Below are 26,719 nucleotides of genomic sequence, written 5' to 3' on the forward strand. Positions count from 1 at the left end.
TAAATGGTGTGTGTGTGTGTGTGATGATATTGACCTCCTTTGTAAAGCTCTTTGAGATCTATCAATAAAAGGCAATATATAAGAACTAGGTATCAGCATTGTTTGTTCTTTGTAACCAGAGATCACCAGCCCCTGAAGTATTATATGTAGTTCCAAGAGCCTCCTCATGCTGCCAGCCAGGATACCAGCAGCACATACCCCTGCCCCTCCACCAAGGCTTTGGTGCTCTACACTCAGAGAGCATTCAGGTTATTTATTAGAGAGAGAGAGGTCTATGATTGGGGATAATTAGCTCTTTTATGTCAAACCTCTTACCTTTCCCAGCAGAGTTCCAGAAATAAACCATACACTCCCACCCTATGGTGGATACTGAATAATAGGCAATGGGGATGGGATTTACTAGGGAGATATGAAACATGCCAAGTTCTCAGTCACTTTCAAGGATACTTCCTTATTTTGGATTAATGTTAAAGAAGTTATTTTCCAGCTCCCTGTTACAATGACAGGTTTCCTAGTTTATGTCAATGAGACATAACATTTCACTTTTCATTTAAAAAAATATTTATTCAAATTGTCACAGTTTGAGAACAGTCCTGAGAGACTGAAGACATGGTTCAATGAAAAGTCTTTAAAACATTTAAACCTTTCTTTTCTACTATTGAACAAAAACACAGTAAATTTGATATAACAGAAAAAAATCAGTGTCTGCTTCTATACCTCTAGACAAAAGGATGTTTAAAAAAATCCATTGTGACTCTTTTAAAGAACTATATGATTTTTTTTCTTTTCATATACAGAATGGCTGAGCTTGAGAACATACAAAACCTTCGTGAAAACTTCAAGAAACAAAATAAATCTTGTTTTATCCTTGGTGCGTCAGGAGCAACTGGCAAAGAGTTGTTAAAAGAAATTTTGAAACAGCAATTGTTTTCTAATATCACCATCATAGGACGTAGAAAACTGACTTTTGAAGAAGTGGCATATCAAAATGTGGTAAGTCATATAACTGGCATATTTGGTGTCAGTTTTAACACTGCTTTATAGGTTAATGTTTTCATGTTATTTTGTATCCTTGTGTTTTAGAATCAACAGGTGGTAGACTTCGAAAAACTGGATGAATATTCTGCAGCATTTCAAGGTCATGATGTTGGATTCTGTTGTCTTGGTACCACAAAAGCAAAAGGAGGAGCAGTAAGCAAAAAACCCACAACATTGCTTAGTTTTCACTTTGCAGAAGCATTTTACAAATCTCCTTGTTTCATTCTCTTCTTTCAATCAGCACAGAACCTAATAACCTCCCCCAATCCCCACATTTAGGAAAATTTGGATTTAGTTCTGATTCTAGGTCAAAGCTTTACCACCTGGGGCCATGTTTTGTTTCACTCTTGTGAGTGATATTTGTCTTGTAAAGTAGATTTTTGTACGGAAATTTCTGTCAGGGGCAGGGCTGGAATTAAATGTATAAAAGAAATATAGAATGTGGAAAAGATTCCTTTAAAAGAGATACTAAAGAATCTACTTTGGTGACCTTTTAAACATCACACTTCAAGTGGATACTGTCAAGTTAACTGAGGCTAATTGCAGAGCTGAAATTTCAGCTTGACAAAATCATCTATTTGAAACTTTATCTTTGTAATATTTCATTTGTAACTTGTGATGCAGAATCCACAATATGCACAGCCTCTGCCAAAACTGATGACTTAGGGTATGTCTACACTACCCGCCAGATTAGTGGGCAGGGATCAATCCAGCAGGAGTCAATTTATCGTGTCTAGTCTAGACATGATAAATCAACCCCCGAGTGCTCTCGCGTCGACTCCTGTACTTCACTGCCATGACAGGCGCAAGTAGAGTTGATGGGGGAGCCCCGGCAGCAGTCGACTCACCGCAGTGTGGTCTAAGTACGTCGACTTCAGCTACATTATTCACATAGTTGAAGTTGCATAACTTAGATTGATTCCCCCCTCCCCAAGTGTAGACCAGGCCTTAGAGAATAGGTTCTACACTTAAGCCTACACTACACTTGGGGTGGGGGAAGGGACAGGTTCGTGAATAACGTAGCTGAAGTTGATGTACTTGGATCTATTTACCACGGTGTCTTCACTGAGGTAGGTCAACTGCTGATGCTCCCCATCGACTCCCCCTGAGCACTGCAAGTTTCAGCACTGTAAAGTGCCAGTGTAGACAGTGCACCAGTGCTGGGAGCCGTGCCCCTCGTGGAGGTGGTTTTTTTTATAGCGTTGGGACAGTAGCACTTTAACGTTGCTAGTGAAGACATGCCCTTATTAATCAACATCATTGTGGTAAGGTGAAGCAAGTAGATTTATGTTCATAATGCCACTCTGGCTCATCCTCTTCTGACATCAAAGAAGAAATGTTCAAGACCCAATGTACAAACAAATGGGCCGTCAGAATGTACCAGGCTTTCCAATTGTTGAACATGGAGTACATCATTCAGCAGTTAGTTAACTGTGTTGCCATTAATATACTATAACTAGAAGGTTTTTTTTTTTTTTTTTTTTTTTTTGCTGTGGCTGTTCCATTCTGCCTGGCTGCAGACTCAACAAAAATGCACTATGTTATTGTATGGAGCAGGGGAGGCAAAAAAAAAAGGCGTAGAAACTTTATTACAACCATTTGGTTTTAAATGGAAGATTAGAAAGTAGAGGATCCAGTAGAAATCTTCATGGAGATCCTAAATCTATGGAGCTTTTTGTGCCAAAGATCTGATCATATTTAAAGTGTATCTTAAGTCTTTGAGAATTGATAGCCAGTTAAATGTAACATTAAAGACAACAGGCATTTTTGGCTGTTGAGGTTTTGCTCTCAACTAAAATGCCACATGTTGGAGGTGGAGGGAGGAAAGGAGAAAACCCATCTGAATTTAGCAGCTTAGAAAAACGAATGTTTATAATCAGTTTGAGAGCTCAGTGGATTTGTGAAATCATTTGGGATTAACAGGCTATTGATTGCTAATAAAACAATATTTAGCTTTGTCCAGGGAACAGCAGTGGAAAAAACGTGTGGGCACCTTGTCAAACAGGACCCATTGAGGAGAGATGATGGGTTAAGTGTGGGGGTCTGAGTGGCAGCGTGGGTGCCAGTTCTTCAAGGAGAACTTGTCAGTTGTTAGTAAGGCTAGTGAAAGGAAGGACGCCAGCGTCTGATGGCTGGGGTAGTATTGATGCAAGTTAGCTGACTAATCAGATTGAAAAAGTCCCATGGTATTTATGTCACTTTAATTTTCATCAAACAATTGGAGACGACAGCACTCTATTAAGGAGAGGTTGATCCAGAACTAAAGCTAAATAAATTAGGGTCTCAGTTTAATCAAATTATCCCTTTACTGGCCTTGGATTAACTGAGAGAGACAGCGTCGGTCTAGGGACTTTTGATTGGCTAATTTTTTTTTAAGAAGCTGATACAAAGAATGAGAGATTTAACGCAGACGCCTACTACTCAAAATACCCCAAACAAGCACTTTAAAAAAAAGTTAGAATTAATATTTATCAGGAGCATTTGTAGTTTTATTGAGGGAAGCTTCTATTTTTTTATTAGTTTTATATGGCAAAAATCTCCATTTAGTCTGACGGGCTGAGGTTTTGTCACATTTACAAAACAAGACAACTCTGAAAGCATACCCAGAAATCTAAGAACTATCCTAATGCTACTATGTAACCTTCTGAGGAAGTTTCTCTATTCTCCTAGATGGTGAATGACTTATAGATGCCTTGTTTATCTGCTTTTAAAATCTTCTGATTAAACAAAGATAAAATTTAGGAATTTACTTAACCATGAGTTAAATAACTTGAATATTTGGCTACTTTTTGTTTTCTACGTGCTTGTAAATTCTACATTGAGGACAGATAGAACCAACCTGTGCTTACAGGAGTAGATCCTATGGTGTTACTTCAGTAGGAATTTAGGGCATTCCTTATTTCTTAGGATGCATTCAAGATCTTTCAAGATTGGGCCGTTAATGAAGTGTGCTTTACAAAGTGTCTACAAAAGTGTGCTTTACAAAGATTCTGCTCAACTGCAGTGATAAAACAACCAACCTTTGAATTACTGATTTAAATAGGACTGGAAGGGAGCACCTGAGTCATCAAATTCAGACCCTTGCTATCGTGGGCAACCCCTTGATAATAAATGTATTAAGAGCGATCTTAAAACTACCTAGGTTGTTTGCCCCCTTTCCCCTAACCTGTTGGGAGGATGTTCCAGAACCTAATTCTTCTAATGGTTAGAAACCATTTACTCACCCTTAGCTTAGTTAAGTATGAAATGATTTTCTAAAATGAAGTGCCATGGAATTTCCCTTCAGTCTTTGTTTCAGAAATGAGAGAGATTTTGAAGAAAACGGAGAGTCACTGAATTTGGTCCCACTTATAGTTTTGCTTTCCCCCACCCCACACGCTTTCCCTCTTCTGTGGATTCTTCTGACCTGGCTTTAATCCAAATAACTTTTTATCCTAGGATGGACTTGTTCGCGTTGATCGAGATTATGTTTGCATGTCAGCAGAGTTGGCAAAAGCTGGTGGTTGTAAACACTTCCTCTTGGTATCTAGCAGTGGAGCTGATAAGCACAGCATTTTTTTTATTTTAAAAATCAAGGTTGGTCTAAATCTTGTAATAATAATCTGGAGAAATTTATGTATGGTTTAAGTGTGTAAAGTCAAAATTTCCCAGTGAATTGTTTAAGCAGTTATCCAAAGGGGGTGGGGGGACAACACGTTAACCAGGAGTAAAACTAAACAAAGAAAAATTGGAGAAGATTCTTAGACAGCTCCAATGATTGAGAAATTTAAAACTAGATTGGAAAAAAAAAAACACTAAAAATGTACTATCAGAGATAATCCTGCACTGGCAGATGGATGGACTAGATATAAAGGGCCAGCTTTTCAAGGTATTTAGATGCCTTAAGTTGCGGATAGGTGCTTCTGAAAATCCCACTAGGGATGGAAGTCACAAAGGTATCTATGCACCTAACTCCCATTGAAATCAATGTCAGTCAGGTGCCTAAAAACCTTTGTAATCCACACTAGGTGCCGAACCTGGTTAGGTACCTTAATATCTTTGAACATTTGGCCTAAGTTCTTTTTCATTTCTAATTTCTATGATTCTTTACAATTTAGCTACATTGTTGCTGTCTAGAGCTTCTCAGGATTCAGTTCTGTCCTCTTATGTGAATAAAATTCCCACTGCCTTCCAGAGGAGTTACACCTGTGTAACAGAGGATGGAATTGGCCCAGTGGGGCCACATTTTCAAGTGCTCAACACCCACAATTTGGATCAGATTTTTAAAACACCTCAGCTCTCATTTATGTACCTAAATAAGGTCCACACTTTCCAAAGTGCTTAGTGCCCACCAGATCCGATTCTGACATTTATGGTCAGCTTTTCAAAAAGAAAGTCAGGCCCCAGCAGTGGGTGCTCAGCTCCCTTGAAAATCTGGCCCTATCTGTTTTATCTGAGGTTCAACCTGCTAACTCATGTAAAAACTGCAAAGTGCCTTGTTGGCACTCAGATTTTACCTTGAGTTAATTAATTCCAGTTAGCTAACGCAAGTTAAGAACTTTTTGTGTGTGTGAAGACAAGGCCTAAGATAAACACAGAAGATTAAATATTCGTCTTATTGACATCAATGGGAGAACTTCCGCTGACTTCAAAACGCCCAGGATTTCAGAGAGGAGAGAGAGATTCTTCATGCCTCTTGTTTTCCTGAGTGTCTTAATAACCATATATCTCCAGAACAGTTCCTTGAATCAAAATATATTTACCATAATCATACATCGTACAGATGGAAAGTCCTATTAGGTTTAGGGTGACCAGATGTCCCGATTTTATAGGGACAGTCCCGATATTTGGGGCTTTTTTTTATATGGGCTCCTATTACCCCACCACCTTCTGTCCTGCTTTTTCACACTTGCTGTCTGGTCACCCTAATTAGGTTACTTATTCATCCCCCTCACCAATGCTGGATTGTTCTCTAGCATGCTTACTAGTGGTTTGAGCTGACTTTGCTTTGAAGAGGTTAAGAATATTAACTTTGGAACTAATTCCTATAGGTCAGTTACCACCAGATATGTTTTGAATGCTATCACTTACAGCTACTTCAGTTTGAAGTGAGTTGGAACTCAGTTGTGTGGTAGAGTAATGGTGCAAGTCACCTGAGGTCATCCAGCTATTCCTAAGTGCGTAGTCACTGCAGCCAGTATATGGATGGTATTTTTTAGGGGTTGCCTCATTCCATTGCTCCAGGATAGTTCTCTCAGAAGAAGTCAGAAATCTATCTTCCCTTCAAAGTGTACCTGAGTGCCACAGTGATTTTGACCTCTAAACAATCTACAGCCCTGTCTACACTGGGGATTTGTCCCAGTTACAGCCATTGTTGTAACTGCACTATGTCAAACCTCTTGTGTAGGCAGGCAACGTTGCTATTTGCACCAGTGGTGCTAACCCCTGCTTGAAACTGAGCTAAGTTCCACTGGCGCAATTAGGTTTGACCTAGTGCTGGTCACCAAGGGCTGTAACTGGGGCAAATCCCCAGTGCAGACAAAGCCTAAAGACTTAAGATTTTCTATCTTGCTTTTTATTAAAACTTATTAAAGTGATAAAAATGGTCTACAGATGATATCTGGTCTTATACTCAGTAAGAGTTTAATGACATAAGCATAATTACAACGAGCAACATCTTGCATTTATGAAAAATGCATCCTTTAGTGTTAATGTCCCCATTCCCTCCGCCTGAGCAACCTGTGAGCAAGAAGCCTCTCTCCTTCAGATAATCTCTCCACCCTCACAACCCTGTTGTAATTTTCAGTTTCTTTGAGGTTTTTGTCCTTATCATCACATCACCCTGTCAAGAACCAGAGCAGAGCCAGTTTCTGGGCTACCTAACAAGTGTGTCTGCAGTAGGTGGCCTGACTGGCTTTGCCACCTGATCAGCTGGAAGGATGATCAGCTGACCGGCTCTTAAGCCTAGCCGCAATTCAGTGGCTGCTACAAGCATCTGCTCATGGCTGTGGTAGCTTCTGTTTGTTCCCAGACTTGCCTGACTTCAGCTCTGACCCTTGGCTCCAATTCCTGCCGATTGACTCCTGTTCTGACCACCCATGTCCTGGTCAAATGCACCTGCTCAAAGTGGTGTACCAAGTATTTCTGCACACTGGGTATTACTGTCTGTCTCATGTCCACTGAATTTTTTTTCCCAAAATCACTCGCTTTGTTTTTCCCATGTTGCTTTTAAAAGTTAGTCTGCCTAAAGTGTATACAAATAATGACGGATGATTGTTATCAGGAGAAGATTTTTTCTGTCCCTGAATGAATGTGCTAACCTTGAAAACAGGTTATTGTCTGCCTTATATCTGAGGTTACAGAGACAGGGCTCATAAAATTTTTATAATTTTTTCTACTAATTAAATATGTAAAATATGAATGATTGACATATTAATTCCAATCTACCACATTCTTCTTCCAAAAAGTTATAGAAATCTTACTCTCCCTTCTCACAAGTGTTAACAAAAAGGGAGATAATTTTGTTTGGTCTTTTTTATAACAACCATGGTTTATACCTCTATGGTACAGGAGTGGGAGTCAGGAGATCTGGGTGTAACTCCCAGCTCCATCATTGATTACCTGTATTACCTTGGCACATCAGTTAGCCTCTCTGTTCTTTAGTCTGTAAAATGGGCACAGTTATAGTTGCTCATCTTTGTGGGGTACTTGGAGATCTCTGAATGAAAAATGTTATGTAACTCAGATCTTCAGAGACTGAAAACTGTTGATAGGTCCCTCCCCAAGCTTTCCCAAAGAGGCGCTCAGGCATAAGAATATAGGAACTGCCATAGAACAATCTAACAATCAACCCATCTAATACAGTATCTCATCTCCAGCACTAGCCAGTACTAGATGAAAGAAATCCCTTAATAGACAATTATGGAGTAACTTGACCAGTGGAGAAATTCTTACTAACTTATGTCTATTAGTGGCTGGCTTATACACTTTTATCCAGTATAACGTAGTTGTGGATGTTCTAATATTTCATAGAAATGTCTAATCCTTTCTTGAATCTTACTAAATTCTTACTTTTCAACTGTATGTTGTAGCAATGAGCTCCACAGGTTAATTATGTGATTGCAATTTGATTACATTTATTTTATGCAAACAGAACAGATTCTAAACAAGTTTTATATATATATATATATATGTGTGTGTGTGTGTGTGTGTGTGTGTGTATATATATATATATACACATACACACACACTTACTGTTTTAAAAGGGCCAATTTCAGAAAGTTGAAAGCAATTATGAGCCAAATCAGTTGAAAGTATTTTTTAAACCACTGTAGTCTTTTTGGATTGTGGCTTTTTGGGCATCTAGTAAAATATTCTTATACCATTCCCAATTATCATTCACATTTTCCTGTTTAAATTCTCTCTCAGCTGATTTGGCTCAAAACAACAAACAAAAGACCAGCCTGACTTAGAGGGGAAGTGAAAGAAGTTATAATATATGGCTGGGAAAGGTTAGATTTTTATTGGTAAATGATGATAAACATCAACACACACAACAATGAAAAAATATTTCCATGAATAATAGAAAATTACAGATAAGCAAAGTAAGAAAAATGCTTCTTGAGAACTTTATTAGAGTTTGATTTAAGGCTAAAATTTTGACATAATATTTGCAGTTTCTCTTTTAGTGGTTATAAAGCTTTACCATTTTGAATCTGTGTCCAGTGTCCTTTAATTATTACCTAACATGCCCCCATAATTTCCTGCAACTGTGAAAATTTAAATAAATAAAAATAGGGAATAAATGCTTAAAACACATAATTTTGCACAATGTGAAAATTTTAATTTTTTTTTAAAAAAGCTTCAGAATAAATCTTGAAATTACCCATCAAAATTAAAAAAAAGTCAAATTCTGCAAAGTCTCTATATACTTATATAAAAACAAATAGAAAAGGGGGAAGTTAATCGCAGTGAATATAAATTAGAAGTTAAGAATGTTAGAAATTTGATAAGGGAAACAAAAGGACACAAGGAGAAATCTCTGGCCAGCAGAGTTAAGGAAAAAAGGACTCTTCTAAAAACCTCATCCTCCCTGATTGATCTAACCTCGTTATCTCTAGCTTGCTTCTTGCTTGCTTATATATACCTGCCCCTGGAAATTTCCACTACTTGCATCCGAAGAAGTGGGTATTCACCCACGAAAGCTCATGCTGCAAAACATCTGTTAGTCTATAAGGTGCCACAGGATTCTTTGCTGCTTCTACAGAACCAGACTAACATGGCTACCGCTCTGATACTTGACACTAGGAACAAAGGAAATCTTACCAATAGTATTTGTCTATTACTAGCTGGAAATGGTAGAATTGTTGTTAAAAATGCAGAAAAGGCACAAGTGCTGAATAAATACTTTTATTCTTCTTTAAGAAAAAGCCAGATGATTTATTCATATTATATGATGATGATCAACTACTTTCCATTCTAACAATAACTCAGGTGAATGTTAAACAGCAGCTACCGAAAATAGCTGCAGGTATTTTAAAATCAGGACGTCCAGATAACTTGCATCCAAAAACTTTAAAAAGCTGGCCGAGGAGCTTTCTTTAACATTAATGTTAATTTTCAGTAAGTCTTGGAACACTAGAGAAGTTCCAGAGGACTAGAAGAAAGCTAATGTTACATTAATATTTAAACAGGTGTGACAGAGTGCTGAAATCTGACAAGGTGGGTCAGCACTCGATCACTGTAGCCTCAGTTCTGCCAGTAACAGCTGATTGGATAATTAGCTAATCAGAAGGTGAGGCTGAGGAGGTAAGGAACTAATTAGCCCTTAGATGAACAACCTGATAAAAAGATAGGAAGGAAGTGTTATGTGGGAGGACAGGGCTAGCTGAGTCCGGAATGAAGGAGCTTCCAACAGAGAGTGAGGGTATGGCTATACTTGCAGTTGTACAGCGCTGCTGCGGGAGCACTCCCATGGCAGCGCTTTGAAGTGCAAGTGTGGTTGCGGCGCCAGCGCTGGGAGAGAGCTCTCCCAGCACTGCATGTACTCCACCTCCCCGTGGGGATTAGCTTACAGCGCTGGGAGAGCGGCACTGTTTACACTGGTGCTTTACAGTGCTGTAACTTGCTGTGCTCAGGGGGGTGTTTTTCACCCCCCTGAGTGAGAAAGTTGCAGCACTGTAAAGTGCCAGTGTAGCCACGGCCTAAGGGCCCTAGCAAAGAAGTGTTCAAAGAGGTAAAGGTTAAAATGGTGATATTGCACTGTACTGAGTTAGTGTTTGGGTTTAGAATAAAATACAGCCTGCACACAAGGTGAAAGGGAGAGGGATAGCTTAGTGGTTTGAGCACTGGCCTGCTAAACCCAGTGTTGTGAGTTTAATCCTTGAGGGGGCCACTAAGGGATCTGCAGCAAAATCAGTACTTAGTCCTGCTAGCAAAGGCAGGGGGCTAGACTAAATGACCTCTCAGGGTCCCTTCCAGTTCTATGAGATAAGTATATCTCAATACATTATTTTTTTTATTAAGTGGGTCTGATCAGTTCCTGGGGCATCAGAGAATCAGGAGAGAGCATCTCCCCATCACAACAAGGTAAGCAGGATGTAACTATAGGCTTGCAGCCTGCCATCATTTCCAGGCAGATTAAGGGAATGGCAAAAACAGGACTTGATTGATGAGGCATTAAAGGAGAGTAATATAATTAATACCAATCAACATAGCTTTATGAAAATAGTCATCAAACAAACTTGATTTTTTTTATAGGATTACAAATTTGGTTGATAAAGGTAATAGTGTTAACATATTGTACTCCTGTTCTGCTGGCATTTGACATAGTGTCACACAATATTTTGATTAAGAACAAGAATGATACAAAATCAAAATGGTCTTAAAATGTAATTGTAGTGGGGTGCCTTACGGATTGGATCTTAACCCTATGCTCTTTAACATTTTTATCAATAACTTGGAAGAAAATAAAAAAGGAAATCATTACTGACAAAGAGAGCAGATAACACAAAGGTTGGGGGAGTTCACTGATTTAGAGCTACCTGGATTGCTTGGTAAACTGGGTGCAAGCAAACAATGCACATTTCAATATGGATAATTGTAAAGTCATACCTATAGGAACAATGACTACAGGCCATACTTAGAGGATGGGGGACTCTATCTGGAGAAGCAATGACTCTTAAGATTTTGGGATCATGATGGATAATCAGTTAAACATGCCCTCCCAGTGTGATGCTGTGGCGAAAAGTGCTAATGCAATCTTTGGCTGTCTAAACATAGGAATATTGATTTGGAGTAGACAGGTTATATAATCTCTATATTTGGTACTGGTGTGACTGCTACTGGAATGCTGTGTCCAGTTCTGGTATCACGAATTCAAGAAGGATGTTGATAAAATAGAGAGCATTCAGAGAACAGCTGCAAGAATGATAAAGGATTGGAAAACATATCTTATGGGTAGGGCCATTTTGGTCAATTTCATGGGCATAGGCTTTTAAAAATCATAAATGTCATGATTTCAGCTACTTAAATCTGAAATGTCATAGTGTTGTAACTGTAGGGGTCTTGACCCCAAAAAAGAGTTGTGGGGGGTTGCAAGGTTACTCTGTGGGTGTGAGTGGATGCGGGGTTTGCGATACTGCTACCCTTACTTCTGTGCTGCTGCAGGTGGTGGTTCTGCCTTCAGAGCTGGGCAGCTAAGAGCAGCAGCTGCACGCCAGAAGCCCCGTTCTGAAGGCAGAGCCGCCACCAGCAGCAGCGCAGAAGTAAGGATTGTATAGTATGGCATTGCCACCCTTACTTCTGCACTGCTGGCTTCAGAGCTGGGCACTCAGTCAGCAGCTGCCCAGCTCTGAAGGCAGTGCCACTGCCAGCAGCAGCACAGAAGTAAGGGTAGCAGTAGAGGGTGAAAATAGTTGGGTAAGGGGAAAGAGAGAATGGCTAACAGTAATATATTTTGCTATAGACTAACTGCATGTACAATTTGTAGATACAGCTGGTTTGGTGGGTTTTTTTTGTAATTGTTAGAAGATAAAAAAGCAGATCCATAGTAGTAATCTATGGCGTATAATACACAGTCCTAAAGCCTTTTGCTCTCAAGGTTGAATCTTTTGTCAGGATTGTATTGACAATACTTTAAGTATGCTAGAATGATGAGCAGTAATTTTGGGGTCCTTGTTTAAACATGTAATGGATTTTGTTTTTTTAAGGGTGAAGCAGAAGTTAAAATTGAAGAACTTAACTTTGATCGCTGCACTATATTTAAACCTGCGTAAGTGATTGTTGAAGCATGGTTGGAAACTGTTTGCTATTTGTTACCTCTTCTTAATCCCTCTCTCTCTTTTTTTAAGATTGATTTTATGTGACCGAGAAGAGTCACGTCCATTAGAATGGTGTGCTAGAAAAATTCTGGGTTGCCTCTCTCATGTGATGTCTGTTACTGCACTTTCTGTGCCCATTTCAACGTTAGCAAGAGCTATGGTGAACAATGCAGTAAGCCCGAGTGACAAGAAGGTGGAGCTGTTAGAGAACAAGGATATCCACATGATTGGAAACCAAGATGAAACAAAGACCAGCTAAATGGTGTGATATCAGATATTGTGCACTTCTGCCCCTCCCTAACAGCATCACCAATTCCTATTTCAGGATGTGGAAAAAGCTTGCAATGCAGTAAAATTTTGTTAAACATCTGTGGTTTCTTCCTGCTGCCCCAGGATTATGAAATAGTAATCCATTACATTGTAAATCGTGCTGTACCATGAAAATCCTTTTATAAGGATTATGAGATTGTAACAATGATATGAGTTGTTTTTTCAAGATGTATTGAATGAAAATGATACTTTTCCTGCAGAATTTTTTAGTATGATTTTCATCCAGCCTATTACATGCATCGATCCAAATGAACAGGTGCCTTGCACTTATTAAATAGTATTTTAATATATGTAATAAGAAAAAGAGGTTTCAGTTACAAGACTATGTGGCACATTCAGTCAGTTATTCTCAGAACTGAACATTAGCAAAGGGTGTGCAATGGAGCAAAGACTATGCAATCAGTGACCCTTTGCCCCTTCACTGGGAGAGAATTTCAGTATAACACAAAGAAGCTGCTGTTACTAGTTTTGCTGCTGTCAGCCAGGGACGGCTTGGAGAATGGTTGCTGTCGAATTTGTGCCTGTGATTATGTTATTGACTAAGTGTAGAGGGAAAAATAATTTATCTAATGATTTTAAGTCATTTCCGTTTATTGCAACTAAGCCTTGCTGCATAAAGTTGGAACCATATGACTTGCAAAGGATTCTTGTGTAGATTGATTAACAAGAAAATATATATCTGTTTGCAAAGGGTTCATACTGTTTCCTAGTCTTAAGAATTCCTTATCCTCATTATATAGGAGAAACTCTAGAGAAAAAAAATCTTTATCAGTAACAATGTTTTTTTGATAAACAATGTTTGGAGAGTCACTAATTTGATGTACCTCAATTTTTATAATCAGAGATGGGGCCAAAGGAGACCTTATAAAATAATCTACCCCCTTCAAACTTCACTGGGGTTGTTTTTTATGTTAAATTAAATTTCCACATTAAAACATGTGGTTTTGGTACTGGGTCAGATGTAAAATTTAAGAGGCCAATGTTCTGGTTTCAATGTCGCAAAATGCTTTGACTTCTTCACAGGTGATTTTTAGCCCAAGGTAGTAGACGTTTAGAGTGACTTCTGTGATTCTGGAGCTGAGTAATTTGAATCAAAAGCCTACTCAGAATCTAATCTGGATCTAAACACTTTTTTAAATCTAATCTATCCATGTATAAACTGTTCTTAGTCACTGCTATTGTATTTGAGCCCCTTCTTTGCTTAAAATAGGAGTAGGAAAGAGGAGAAGCGAGCCAGGTTTTGGAGCAGACACTAAACTTCCCTGGGCCAGATTCTGTTCTCAGTTACACCCCTGTAGATCTAGAATTACGCTAGTGGAGTTACTCTGAATTTACTGTGCTGTAACTGAAATCAGTATCTGACTTGGTCCCACTGTGCTAATAATTAGAATTTGGGCCAATAGCCCAAATACTTGAATCACAAAAAGTAATGCTGGTGTTCCCTCTGGTGGTTGTACAGTGGTAAATAACTAATAAGCACTGTCCAAAGGGCACTTGACATCTATAATTATGCTGATAGCAAAGATGCTGGGTGATTACTGTTGCCTCAAATGAATTGTTTCTGAAACAAACATGATGCATGAAGATGGGAGTTGCAGAGAAGAGAAACCATGTTTGTCAGTGGAATGCAAATAGGGGAAAGCAGGACTTAGCAGAAAGGAATGTGCCTTGACCTTCTCAGAGGGTACTACAACTACTCCAGTTACATAAGAATTAAAGGAGATTAAAAGGAAATACATGACAGTATCTTTCTATATGAAAACCAAAGGCCCAAACCTGCATTACTTTATGTTGGGTTTGACTCTGTTTGTCACACCAAAAAATCAGTATGCATCCCTCTGGAGCTGTGCCAGTTTGTTAACCAGGTTACAGTGCTTAGCTGAAATTACCAGTGCCATAAGGCTGCACAGCATGTGCTTACTGTTGCAAATAGGAGGTGTCACAGTCAAATAGAGTAGCTGGATTTAAAGGGGAGGCTAGATAATTTCATGGACCATATTAATATTTGTAACCATACAAATTTAAATGGCGCAATCAACTCCGGTGCTTGAGAGCATAAACTGATCACTGCAGGGGCAGGAAAGAGTCCAGTTCCTCCACCTCTTCTCTGTGTGCTTCATTGCACAATTGGAGCTTGAACCAATTCCCATTCAAGTCAATGAAAAGTTAGCTTCACTGGGAGATGGAATGAGTTTCAGTCAGAATCAGAATAGTAGACTTGATAGGCTGTGTCATAGCAGGTCAGACCAATGGCCAATCTTCCTTGATGGTGGCCCTCACACTTTATATTCATATTTATTTCACATTGCAAATTAAAATTTTGAAAGCTATTGTACCTTTTGAATGAAAATTAAGGATCTTTATTACAATAAATAGTAAAAAGCTGGTGCCAAACTTTGAAACAGTTGATTTTTCTGCCTTTTTAGATATTTAATTTCTTCTTAACTAGTCACAATGACACTCATCTTTGATAAGAAAGGGTGAATCATTTTGGTTTAATTTCCTTTAAGAAATAATTTAAATCCAAAACTGGTAATTAGCACTATGTTAAGTCCCTGATTTTATTATTCTAAATTCTTAGCAATAAGATAAGTAGTAATAATTATAACATAATTATAGACCCTCAACTTGTGTAAACAAGAGTAGTTCCATTGACTTCAATGATGCTATACGGATTTACATCAGCTGAGGACTTGGTCCTTTATCTCCCTCTTTCTCTGTCACAGTTATACATACATATGTATTTGATGCCATAAATTTACACAATGCTTTTCAAACATATAGTAAGATGCAATTTGTGTCCCAAGCAGTTTACAATCCACATATACGCATGTGATATATACAGTCAATGGAGGAAAGGATTGATTGCAAAGCACTGTGTACATGTGTATATATCAGTGTTTGAGTACAGTTTGTATGGACTTGAGAGGGGGCACTGCAGATGTCAAGGAGGCCAGAGAAGAGTTATCTGGAATCAAGAAAAATCTACAGCTGGGCAGAGCAGTCAATCAGAGTAGCTAAAATGGCAATACCAAACAAGATGTTAATAGATAATGGCAATTTTAGCAATCACTTATGATTCTTAGTCTCCTGCATATATTTTATTTTTTGCATTTATTTCCTAGTCATATGTTTACAGGTACCTGTCCCTTACACCACTTGCCTTGTACTACTGTAAAAAATAATGGTGTGCAACAAAAAGGCAAAGAACTGTGTGGCCACTGATGTATATTACAGAGTAGTAAATATTCTTGATTCTATTAATATTTTTGTTACTGCTGACTCCAAGTCTTAAAAAGAGGCTATGTAAAGTAATGTTTTATGATACCTAATAACAGACACTGCGTATTGTAAAATCAGTATGAATTAAATTGTATTGTTTAATAATTAGTACTCAAGTCCTGTGCCTAAACATGTTTTCTGCTTATCAAATATTTGTTTAAAATATATTTAAAGTGTTTCTAAAAATAGCAGATGCTGCATATTTTTAATTTTAGAAAATGTGACATGCACTCTCCCTTTCTTGATTTTTTGTTTTGTTTTAAATGGAATCTGGTCCTAAATTAGGATATGTATTATTTTTCTTAGACAAATTTTGCTATTGCAGGTTTGGCTCTTATAGTGTACTTAGTTTTTCCTCTCATTCCGCACAAGGTAGAAACATAAGCTTTGGTAAACACACAGATGAAAACATTTAGTAATAGCATGAGTTGTACAGTTTGTGTTGTGTTTTTAAAGTAAATAGTATTGCCACCCGCAAAAGCTCAAAAAAACATAAGTCACCTCCCCTCCTCAAATAATGAGATTTAATTCAAAAGATGTGATGTTTTCTAATGTCTTCTGATTTTTGGACTCCTGATGTGCATGTGTGAGCGAGAGAATGAATATAGTGTTGCTAACACTCCCAGATCTACAAAGTAAGGGAATTTTTGGCCCCAGCTTCAGGAGCTCTCCCTGAGATCGAATTATAAAGAGCTGTATAAAATGCTGCATGATAGTGTGCAGCTTCCCCTTTTCCTGAACCCCCCCATGTTAATTATTTGCCCCCCCAGCTCCAGATCTGCTGTCCCCAGTCCATGAATTATACAACCTCCTAGCCCCATATCTGCTCCTTCACCCTCAGCACAGGTGCTAGCTTCTAGTTGTGCTGGGGGGTGCTCAACCCATGCTCAGCCCCAGGCCCTGCCTCCACTCTACTCCTTCCCCCCCCAATGCCCCACCCCCACCCTGCCTCTTCTGCCCCAGCTCTGCCCTTATCCTGCCTCTTTTTGCCCCATCCCTGCTTCTCCCCCTCCCTCCCACCTGCTGCAATCATCTTCACTGCAGAGTGCAGAAGACAGTGGGAGGGAGGAAGAGTTGGTTAGCAGAGCTACTGGCAGGCAGAAGGCACTGGGGGTGGGGGGAGAGGGGAGCTTGGCTGCTGGTGGGTGTTAAGCAGCTGCAATTTTTTTTCTGTGGGTGCTCAAGCACCATGGAGTTGGTACCTATGCCCCTCAGTGCATCTCTGCAGCTCCAGGGGCTCTTCACCTCCTTCTCCCAGGCCTGGGGAGAAGCTCTGAGGGTTGTTTAGCTTAGTGGGGCAGCATTAAGGCTCCTTGGCAGAGGGTCTCCCTGTTCAAAGGTGACATGTAGGAGGGTGCATGTGGGGGTCACATATCCCCCCCATATGTCTGCCAGGGTTTGCCAGCCCTGCTCTGTCACATGGTGTGACTGTCCCCTCTCCCTGCTTTGCAGCTGTCAGAGCCAGTGAGGTCCAAGCTGTGCCACAGGTGGAGAGGCAGGAGCAACAGCTGGGAGCTGCAGGGAGGGGCTCTGGTTTCCAGGAGGGGAAACTGAGGGTAAGAGGGGTCCTACCTGAGGGGTGTGTGTGACTTGAACTGTTCCAGGGACAGCTGAACCTTTAAATTGTCTCTCCACCCCCCACATTAATAGCAGGTACAGGTGGTCTCTGCCTGTTCTTTGGAAACAATTCTGATGTCTGACCAGACAAACTCACTGTACCAAACACGTCTTGCAGAATATTTAGCCATAAAGAGTAACATGAGATATCTATAGAAAAGATTCATAATCATTGCAAGATGTATGCACAGGTAATAGGTAAGGAATAATGTGTTTATATTGAAAGCATGGTTTATGGACTTGGAATAAAAGTTAATCACCACTGGATATTATGTCTGTGATAGCGCATTTGAACAGAAGGGAGTTATCACCCCATGCTGCTTAACAAGTGATGTAATCAAGACTAAATTGTCTAGCCTTGCTCCATCCCAAAACTTTTAATGGAAAACCATCAGAGCCCACTACAAACAATCAAAATCACTTGAAGGTAAAAAAAGGAACATTACAACAGACAGAGCCTCACTCTGATGATTTAAGCATAACACAGAGTGGGAAAAGGCACTCTGGATTCTTTAACTGAGGAGACATCTTGGGGAGCAGGGATGTTCTCATGAAAAACTGAATCCTGGTTCCTGTGAAACCAGGCAGCTAAGCTGCAGACTGACCTTGGTGTGTGTGGCGGGGACCCCTATTTTATTATGTTTGTGTTTTATGATTTTGTTTTGTATGGGAACCGTTTGCTTCCATCACTTTCTCTCATTTCTAGTTAAATCTTTACCCTTTCTTAAATAAAACTTTTGTTTTATTATAAGTGCTCACAAGTGCTGTGTGGTTCACAGTGGAGCGGTGATTAAGGTAAATCCAGTAAACTGGGGTAAATTGCACCTTTGTGGGCAGAGGATCTGGGATTGCTGTGAGTAGCCAGTATCAGGCTGGATATTATAGGGAGACATGTCTATGGGATTTGAGATTGGGGTGCACCTATTGTTAATCTGCAAGATGAAGAGAGGGCTCACATAGCCCAGAGGAGCGTGCTTGAGTGGCTGAAAGGTTGGGAGCGTTAGGGAGTTGAAACCCAGCCAGGCCCAGGCAAGAATCCCTCACACTGGATGCAGGGGGTAACAAAAAGTCTCTCAGTCCTGGGAGGCCCAAGAACCATCATACATCTCCAGGGGTTCTTCACCACCCCATTTTTCAAAGGAGGGAAAGGGGAATATACTGGGATAATGTGGGTTACATATACACAACAGGATGCAGGTGGGAAGCAGAGGGCTGTCCCTGCATCATCATAAAAAGTTGACCTTCTTTCTTCTTCAGATGGCTGATGTAAATGTAGAGCAACAACTATAATTTTACATGCAGATGGGTAGGCCAGATAATTGTGTCTGGAGTAGAGGAGTATATTGCTATGATGCCTCCATATTTGTGAATTGGGCATTGAGTTGTTATAGGTTCCATGGTCTGTTAATAAAAAGACTGAAGAACAAAAAAAAACAAGCCTGAATGTGTCTGTTGTCCAGGGCATATTGCACACACAGTGTTAAATCTCCCACATTTTTAGGAAGCATGAGAAGGGTTATGGCACTAGTTTGGGATTCAGGAGAGCCAGATTCAATTCCCTGCTCTGCCACATACTTCTGCTGTATGACCCTGGGCAAGTCATTTATCATAGAATCAGAGAAGTATAGGCCTGGAAGGGACTTTGAAAAGACATCCAGCCCAGCCCCATGTGCTGAAACAGGACCAAGTAAACCTAGACCTTCCTTGTTAGATGTTTGTCCAATGACAGAGGTTCCACAACCTCCCTTGGAAGCCTATTCCAGAGTTTAACTACCCTTATAATTGGCAAGCTTTTCCTAATATCTGACCTAAATCTCCCTTGCTGCAGGTTAAGCCCATTACATCTTGTCCTATCGTCAATGGACAAGGAGAACAATCATCTTTGCGTGTGGCTATACTGCAAAAAAAAAAAAAACCACACAAAAAACCCCTCTCAATGCCCTATCTCAGAGCGTGGGTAATTGACTCAGGCTCAGGTTTGGGCTTCAGGACTAAAAACTGCTGGAGCCTGGGCTCTGAAAGCTGGTGAGGGGGGAGGGTCAGAACATCTACACTATTATTTATGGCTCTGTAGCTCTAGCCGCGCAAGCATGAGTCAAGTGTCCCAGGCACTGAGATGCAGTCCTGCAGGTTTGCAGGGAAGACGTACCCTTGAGAACAGCTCATAACTTATTTGAAGACTGTTATAAAGTCCCCCGCTCAAGTTTATTTTGTCAAGACTAAACATGCCCAGATTTTTTAAATTTTTCCTTCTAGGTCAGGTTTTCTAACCTTTTATCACTTTTGTTGCTCTCCTCCAGGCTCCCTCCAATTTGTTGACAATTTTCCTAAAGTTTTGTGCCCCGAAATGGACAGAACTCCTGCGGTGGCCCTCCTAAAATGAAGCAGTGTGATACTAATAACATCCTGAGAATATTAGCTTTCCTCACAGCTGCATCACATTGCTGCTGACTCATAGGCAGGCAGTAATCCCCGAGACCCCTCCAGATCCTCTTCTGCAGCATCATGACCATTGCCTAGGCCAGTGGTTTTCAACCTGCGGGTTGCAACCCAGTACTGGGACACGGACTGTAAGGCATTGGGTCATGGTGGCTCTGGTCAGCACTGCCAACCGGGCCATTAATAGTCCTGTTGGCGATGCTGCCCGGCTAAGGCAGGCTAGTGCCTACCTGTTCGACACTGCGCCCCGGAAGCGGCCAGCAGCAGGTTCGGATCCTATGCAGGGAGGTGCTTCCCCGGCCCTAAGCACCGGCGGTCAATGGGAGCTGGGGGGGAGGGGGCGGTGCCTGCGGGTGAGAGCCATGTGGAGCCGCTTGCATAGGGTGACCAGATGTCCCATTTTATAGGGACATTCCTGATTTTGGGGGATTTTTCTTATATAGGCACCTACTACCCCCACCCCCGTCTCGATTTTTTACACTTGCTATCTGGTCACCCTACACTTACGTGCCTCACCTAGGAGCTGGTTCTGGGCTACAGCACAGTCCATGGTGCCAGGATAGGCAGGAAGCCTGCCTATGTATGCCTGCCGCACTGCTGACCAGAAGCCATCGGGGGTAAGCCTGTGCCCCAACCCCCTGCCCCAGCCCTGAACCCCCTGCAAACCCAGAGCCCCCTCCTGCACCCAGTCCCCCCTCAACCTGGAGCCCCTTCCTGCACCCCAAACCCCTCATCCCTAGCCCCCCCCAGAGCCTGCACCCCCAATCCAGAGCCCTCAGTCCCTCCCACACCCCAACCCTGAACACCCCCAAACCCAGAGCCCCCTCCTACACCCCAAACCGTCCATCCCCAGCCCAGACCCCCTCCCACGCCCTGAACCCCTCTGCCCCCAGCCCCACCCCTGCACCCCAACCCTCTGCCCCCACCCTGAGCCCCAAACCCCTCGGTCGCAGGCATCAACAATTTTCTTCAACTGGGTCGCCCTAAAACCTGGGGGGGGGGGGGGGTCAGTATCTCTGCCCAGAGGAGCGAGGCGCGGCCCGGCCCCGCGCGGAGGTTCAATGCCCCCGGGCGGCACGCGAGGCGCTCTGATACCAGGGTGAGGGGCCGGGCCGGGCCGGGCCGTCCTGTCCGCTCCCTCCCGCCCGTATCCCATTGCCGCCTCCGGCAGCGGGTGCCGCGCTCCGCCCGCGAACCAGGGCAGCCGGCGGGATGCGGAGCCGCCGCCCACCCGCACGGGACGAGCCCGGGATCCTCCCTGGGCCAGCGCCCCGCCCCTCACACTGGCCATGGCGTGTTTACCCACCTGCTGTCCGGGGGCTATTCCCCCGCCGGGCAGCAGGGGCCGCTCAGCCGAGCAGTGGCTCCCTCCTCGCAAGCCCTTGGAGCCCCTCTCGGCCCATTCCCCTTCTGGCGGCGTAACCTCGGCCCCGCCCCTCCGCGCACGTTCTCTCCGAACCCTATTGGCGACGGCTGTAGCGATAACCCGGAAGTGGGCGGGGCGTCCGCTGTGCTCCTCGCACGCACGTGGGCGAGCTGCCGGTGCGGGGCGCGCTCCGTGGTGTCTGTATGTGTTCCAGGGCAGCCCCCGCAGGTGGGTACCCGGACAGCCCCGGTCCCCCGCCCCCGGGGCAGCGCGCGGGTCGCTCATCCCTCTCCCTTGTGCCCGCAGCTCCGGGGCCCGGCCGGGCGGCGCTGGTGGCGGCGGAGGAGGCGGAGATGCCGGAGCTGTCTGACAGCAGCAGCGGCGGCGGCGAGGAGGCCTGGGAGGACGAGGAGGACCTCGCGGAGCTGCAGACCCCCTGCCTCTTCTGTGACCGGTTCGTGCGCGCAGCCGGGGAGGGAGCGGCTACCTCGGCTCCTCGTGGCTGCCTCTGGCTTGGTGGTGGGGGCGGAGGGGCCCTTGCGGGCAGACCGGGCACCGGTGGCTGGCTGGGAGAGGCCCCGCGGGTGGCGTGCCGTAGTCGCTCCCCAGTTGTCCGTTGCTCCTTGGGGTGATGCTCTTCCTTCCCCCTTCTCGCACCCGCTTGCCTCCTAGAGCCAACCTGGCAGCTGGGGCTTGCAGCGCCTGCTCCGAACCCAGCTGCCTTCAGACGAGCGGTTTGTGTTTGCGGTACGGTTTTCTCGAAGCAAATATCCTAAAGCACGTTATTCCTGTGTGTTTTCCTGTCAGTCGAGCCCAGCTCTGCTGCTGATTTGCTGAGTGGTTGTGGGTAACTCGTGCTCCCTTTCTGTGCTCCTGTTTCTGTTCCCATTCGCTGTGACTTGTCTGCTTAATTCCTATTCCAAAGTTTACGATCTGATGCTGTAGGTTTCTACAGTGCCTCGCACAATAGGTCTCTGATCTCAGCTGGTACTTTTAGTTGCTATTGTAATATTAATACTAACTTTAGTTTGTAGGTGGGAATAGTGATGGGCACAGGTTGAGAAAATAAATAGATCAGTAGTTTGAATTTTGCAGTTCTTTTGCCAGAAAGGTACGGAGTCCACAGGGCCAAGGTTAAAGTAGGGGGAAATTGTGTGTTTTTTTTTTTTAAGATTGTGTTTCTGGGAGGAAAACAAAGGGCTATCTTTCTCTTTACTCTCTTCCTCAGCAAATAGAGGCTTTTATTCTCATATGACACGGGTGTTGTGTTGTCTGGAGTGTCTTATGATTGCCTGCTTCAAGGCAGACTCAAAAGCAGGGCAGATACTCCAAACTGGAGGAATGTTCCACAATTAGATTTCATTAACCCAGTACCAGATGTAAACTCCAACTACAATAGTCTATACTACAACCTGGGAAATTACTGACCAGTCAGCTTAACTTCTGTACCTGGAAAGATAATAGAGCAAATAATTAAGAAATCAGTTTGCAAACACCTAGAAGATAATGAGGTGATAAGTATAGTCAACATTGATTTGTCAAAAACAAATCATGTCAAACCAACCTGATAGCTTTCTTTGACAGGGTAACAAACCTTGTGGATAGGGAGGGAAGCGGTAGATATGATATATCTTGACTTTTTAGTAAGGCTTTTGATACTGTCTCGCATGACCTCCTCATAAACAAACTAAGGAAATGCAACCTAGATGGACCTACTATAAGGTGGGTGCATAACTGGTTGGAAGATCGTTCCCAGAGAGTAGTTATCACTGGTTCACAGTCATGCTGGAAGAGCATAACGAGTGGGGTCCCGCAGGGATTCGTTCTGGGTCTGGTTCTGTTCACAGCTTCATCAATGATTTAGATAATAGGCATAGAGAGTACAGTTATAAAGTTTGTGGATGATACCAAGATGGGAGAGGTTGCAGGTGCTGTGGAGGATAGGTTTAAAATTCAAAATGATCTGGACAAACTGGAGAAATAGTCTGAAGTAAATAGGATGAAATTCAATAAGGACAAATGCCAAGTACACCACTTAGGAAGGAACAATCAGTTGCACACATACACAGTGGGAAATGACTGCCTAGGAAGGCAGTGGAAAGGGATCTGGGGGTCATAGTGGATCATAAGCGAAATATGAGTTAACAGTGTAACACTTGCACGCACACACACAAAAAAAAGCAAACATAATTCTGGGACGTATTAGCAGGAGTATTGTAAGCAAGATGTGAGAAGTAATTCTTCCGCTCTACTCTGCGCTGATTAGGCCTTAACTGGATTATTGTGTCCAGTTCTGAGCACCGCATTTCAGGAAAGATGTGGACAAATTGGAGAAAAATGATTAAAGGTCTAGACAACATGACCTCTGAGGGAAGATTGAAAAAATTGGGTTTGTTTAGTGTGGAAAAGAGAAGACTAAGAAGGGGGCATGAGAACAGTTTCAAGTACATAAAAGGTTGTTACAAGGAGGAGGGAGAAAAATTGTTCTTATTAACCTCTGAGGATAGAACAAGAAGCAATGGGCTTAAATTGCAGCAGGGGCGGGTTAGGGTGGACATTAGGAAAAACTTCCTAACTGTCAGAGTGGTTAATCACTGGCATAAATTACCTAGGGAGATTGTAGAATCTATATCATTGAGGATTTTTAAGAGCAGGTTGGACAAACACCTGTCAGGGATGGTCTAGAATGATAATACTTAGTCCTGCCTTGAGTGCAGGGGACTGGACTAGATGACCTCTAAAGGTCCCTTCCAGTTCTGTGATTCTGGTCATATAATGGAGTCAGACAGTCCTTTTAGATGCTCCTGTTTATCTTGCCACCAAGGCAAGCTGGACTGTGCTATAAATGGTGATTTACATCAAAAATCACAAAATATTTCATGTTACACCCAATCCCAAGAGACCAGTCACTCAGTCAGATGGTGTGAGATCTAGGACGCAAATCCAAAGACTACCCTGGAAGTTTATTATAGAATTGGCTAAGGGCACATCTACACTTAAAATGCTGTATCAGCGCAGCTGCAGCGATTTAACACTGACCCTCTTAAGTTGATGGGAGAGAGCTCATCCAATAGGCTTAGGGCATGGCTACACTTGCAGATGTTGAGTGCCTTCATAGAGCGTGGTAGGGAAAGCACTGCAATCTGTCCACACTGACAGCTTCAAGCGCAGTGGCGTGGCCACGTTTCTGGCACTTGCAGCGGCATTGGGAGTGGTGTACTATGGGCAGCTGTCCCAGCATGCAAGTGACTGCAACGTGCTTTTAAAATGAGAGAGGTGGGGTGGAGTGTGACAGGGAGTATGTTGTGTTTATGTGGGGGGGTAGAGAGTGTGGGTTTTTGGGAGGCTGAGAACATGTCAGCCTGCTGTCTTGTAAGTTCGCACAGCAGCAGACCTCCCCCCTCCCTCCCGCCTCTGTCTCTCACACAGCATTCCATAGTAGCAGCTTGCATGCCGGCTGTCAGAAACAGAGCTTTTAAAGGGCATTTCTGCATTCCTACAGGAGTTCAAAACAATGACAAGAGTGGCCACTTGACTTAAGGGGGGGATTACGGGATGTTTCCGGAGGCTGATCACAGCACAGTAATGCAACACCTTGTTCACACTGATGCCTGGGTGTTGTAGCCAAGGCGCAGTAAACATTATTCCTCTCGCCAAGGTGGAGTACCAGCAGACCTGTAGCCGAGGAGTCAGCTCTACGTTCCTTGCCAGTGTGGATGGGTAGTGAGCTAGTGCACCTGGGGCTTCTTTATTGCGCTGTAACTCGCAAGTGTAGCCAAGTCCTTAGCTACTGTCTCTAAGGGAAGTGGATTAACTATGTGAGTGGGAGAAGTTCTTCTGCTGACATAGCGCTGTCTACACTAGGAGTTAGTTATACTGATCTATGTTGCTCAGGGGTGTAGATTTATAAGTCTAGTATAGACCTAAGTAAAGGTTTATCATCTGAGAAAAAGGAATGAGAGTTATTGAGAGGTTAAAGTGGGTAAAAATATATGTACAGGTAAATTATCTGTGGTTTCAAAAGATAGCAGAGATGTAGTAATCTGCCAGTTTCTCAGAAGTCTTTTAGGGCTATAACTCTGGGGATGTCCATCTTCTCATTTGGTTACTCTGCCCTGTTAGAATCCCAACAGTCCAGAGATGAAGAATTCTTCCTTGTGTCCATATTTATAGCTTCCTCTCACAGAAATTAAGCTGACAGCAAGCCATGCTGTTCCCTTCTTTGTGGAGGGGCTGGGGGAAGGAATGCACTTAACAAAGTCTTTGATCTCGCACACAATGACCATTTGCTTTCAGTGTTCAGGAATTAGCACTTTCCTGTTAAAGTTCTTCATTTAGGTTACACTGGCTTCTTTCTCTCTTGATGGGTTACTTCGTTACAATGCAAATGTTTGGCATTATATTATAACAGGGTACAGATAAGTGCAAACAATTCACGCAACATCCCACCAGTTTTTCATGAAGTTTAAACGCTAAACATGTTAACATCTGTTTTCAACTATACTAACACACAAGTGAGTTGGGCTGGCCTCCGGGTGTGAGTTAAGCAGTTCTCAGCTGACCCCTAGGCCAGTTAGCACATTAAAATCATAGCCTGACATTTTTTGTCAATAAAATGAATCCTGTGGGAAATTTTAAAACAAAAATTTTGGTGTTTGTCTATCACGTTATCTCAAAGCACTCCACGAAAAACCAGTAGGCTACGCAACTTTGTTGTGGTAGGTAAGAAATATTTAGGCACCACTCAATACTTCCTCTACTAAAATGCAAAAGTTTGTTTAAATGACTTATAACAGCAGTATGGGATAGGTTAGACTCTTGCATGTATGTCACATCTCTCTCTCTAAAAAATCTAAATTTAAATTAGTGTTATACTGCTATTGACTCAATGCATATTCATACCTCTCTTTTTACCTGCAGGCTGTTCAGTTCTGCTGAAGATGCATTTTCCCACTGTAAATCGGTGCATCAATTTAATATTAGTAACATGATCCATAAGCATGGTAAGTACTTCTGTGATAATTTTTAACTCTTTGCCATGAAATGGCATTTTATTTAAATAATTTTTTTGTGCACCAAGAAAGGAAAATAATTTAAAAAGGAAAAAAAACCCTCCTTCTGAAGACTCGGCAAACAAAACATATTTCTGTCTGGGCCATGTATGCCCTACTAAGCCTAATAAAATTCCTACACAACATTTCCGTGTTGGGCACTTTTTGTCCTTTATTTCTATCAGTAAACCAGTTCTCTACAGTTTAGACAGAGCTTAAGTGTGAACAGCGTCTGACAGTTACTGCTAACATAGCTGAGTGCATCTGCCCAAGAGCCATCTTCCCTTCTTAGCTCT

The 26,719-nt window shown here is 42.4% G+C and overlaps 2 protein-coding genes and 1 long non-coding RNA gene across 6 annotated transcripts in view; 2 read left to right on the forward strand and 1 right to left on the reverse strand.

Moving 5' to 3' along the window:
• The window catches only part of HTATIP2 (HIV-1 Tat interactive protein 2), a 96,996-nt gene extending 82,416 nt beyond the window's left edge, over positions 1 to 14,580 (forward strand). For 2 of the 4 annotated variants that reach the window (XM_039533550.1, XM_039533549.1), the window contains exons 2-6: positions 798 to 993; positions 1,084 to 1,191; positions 4,477 to 4,614; positions 12,228 to 12,289; positions 12,369 to 14,580. In XM_039533550.1, coding sequence (XP_039389484.1) covers positions 799 to 993; positions 1,084 to 1,191; positions 4,477 to 4,614; positions 12,228 to 12,289; positions 12,369 to 12,597 — 732 coding nt within the window. In that variant the 5' untranslated portion in view covers position 798 and the 3' untranslated portion in view covers positions 12,598 to 14,580. Of the gene's footprint in view, positions 1 to 797; positions 994 to 1,083; positions 1,192 to 4,476; positions 4,615 to 9,893; positions 9,944 to 10,542; positions 10,606 to 12,227; positions 12,290 to 12,368 lie in introns of those variants that run through there. The other 2 variants (XR_005597372.1, XR_005597373.1) reach the window with 2 other exon arrangements.
• A 4,298-nt stretch (positions 14,581 to 18,878) lies between these two features.
• On the reverse strand, positions 18,879 to 21,410 carry LOC120402942. Its single transcript, XR_005597375.1, has 3 exons — positions 21,313 to 21,410; positions 19,839 to 19,941; positions 18,879 to 18,983 (listed from the first exon to the last, which is right to left on the reverse strand). It is a non-coding gene; the product is annotated as an uncharacterized LOC120402942 (long non-coding RNA).
• Positions 21,411 to 21,476: 66 nt separating this feature from the next.
• The window catches only part of PRMT3 (protein arginine methyltransferase 3), a 100,683-nt gene continuing 95,440 nt past the window's right edge, over positions 21,477 to 26,719 (forward strand). The window contains exons 1-3 of the mRNA XM_039536619.1: positions 21,477 to 21,600; positions 21,679 to 21,826; positions 26,293 to 26,375. Coding sequence (XP_039392553.1) covers positions 21,576 to 21,600; positions 21,679 to 21,826; positions 26,293 to 26,375 — 256 coding nt within the window. The 5' untranslated portion in view covers positions 21,477 to 21,575. The remainder of the gene's footprint in view (positions 21,601 to 21,678; positions 21,827 to 26,292; positions 26,376 to 26,719) is intronic.

Source organism: Mauremys reevesii, linkage group 4 (genome assembly GCF_016161935.1).
Source record: "Mauremys reevesii isolate NIE-2019 linkage group 4, ASM1616193v1, whole genome shotgun sequence".
Classification (NCBI taxonomy): domain Eukaryota; kingdom Metazoa; phylum Chordata; order Testudines; family Geoemydidae; genus Mauremys; species Mauremys reevesii.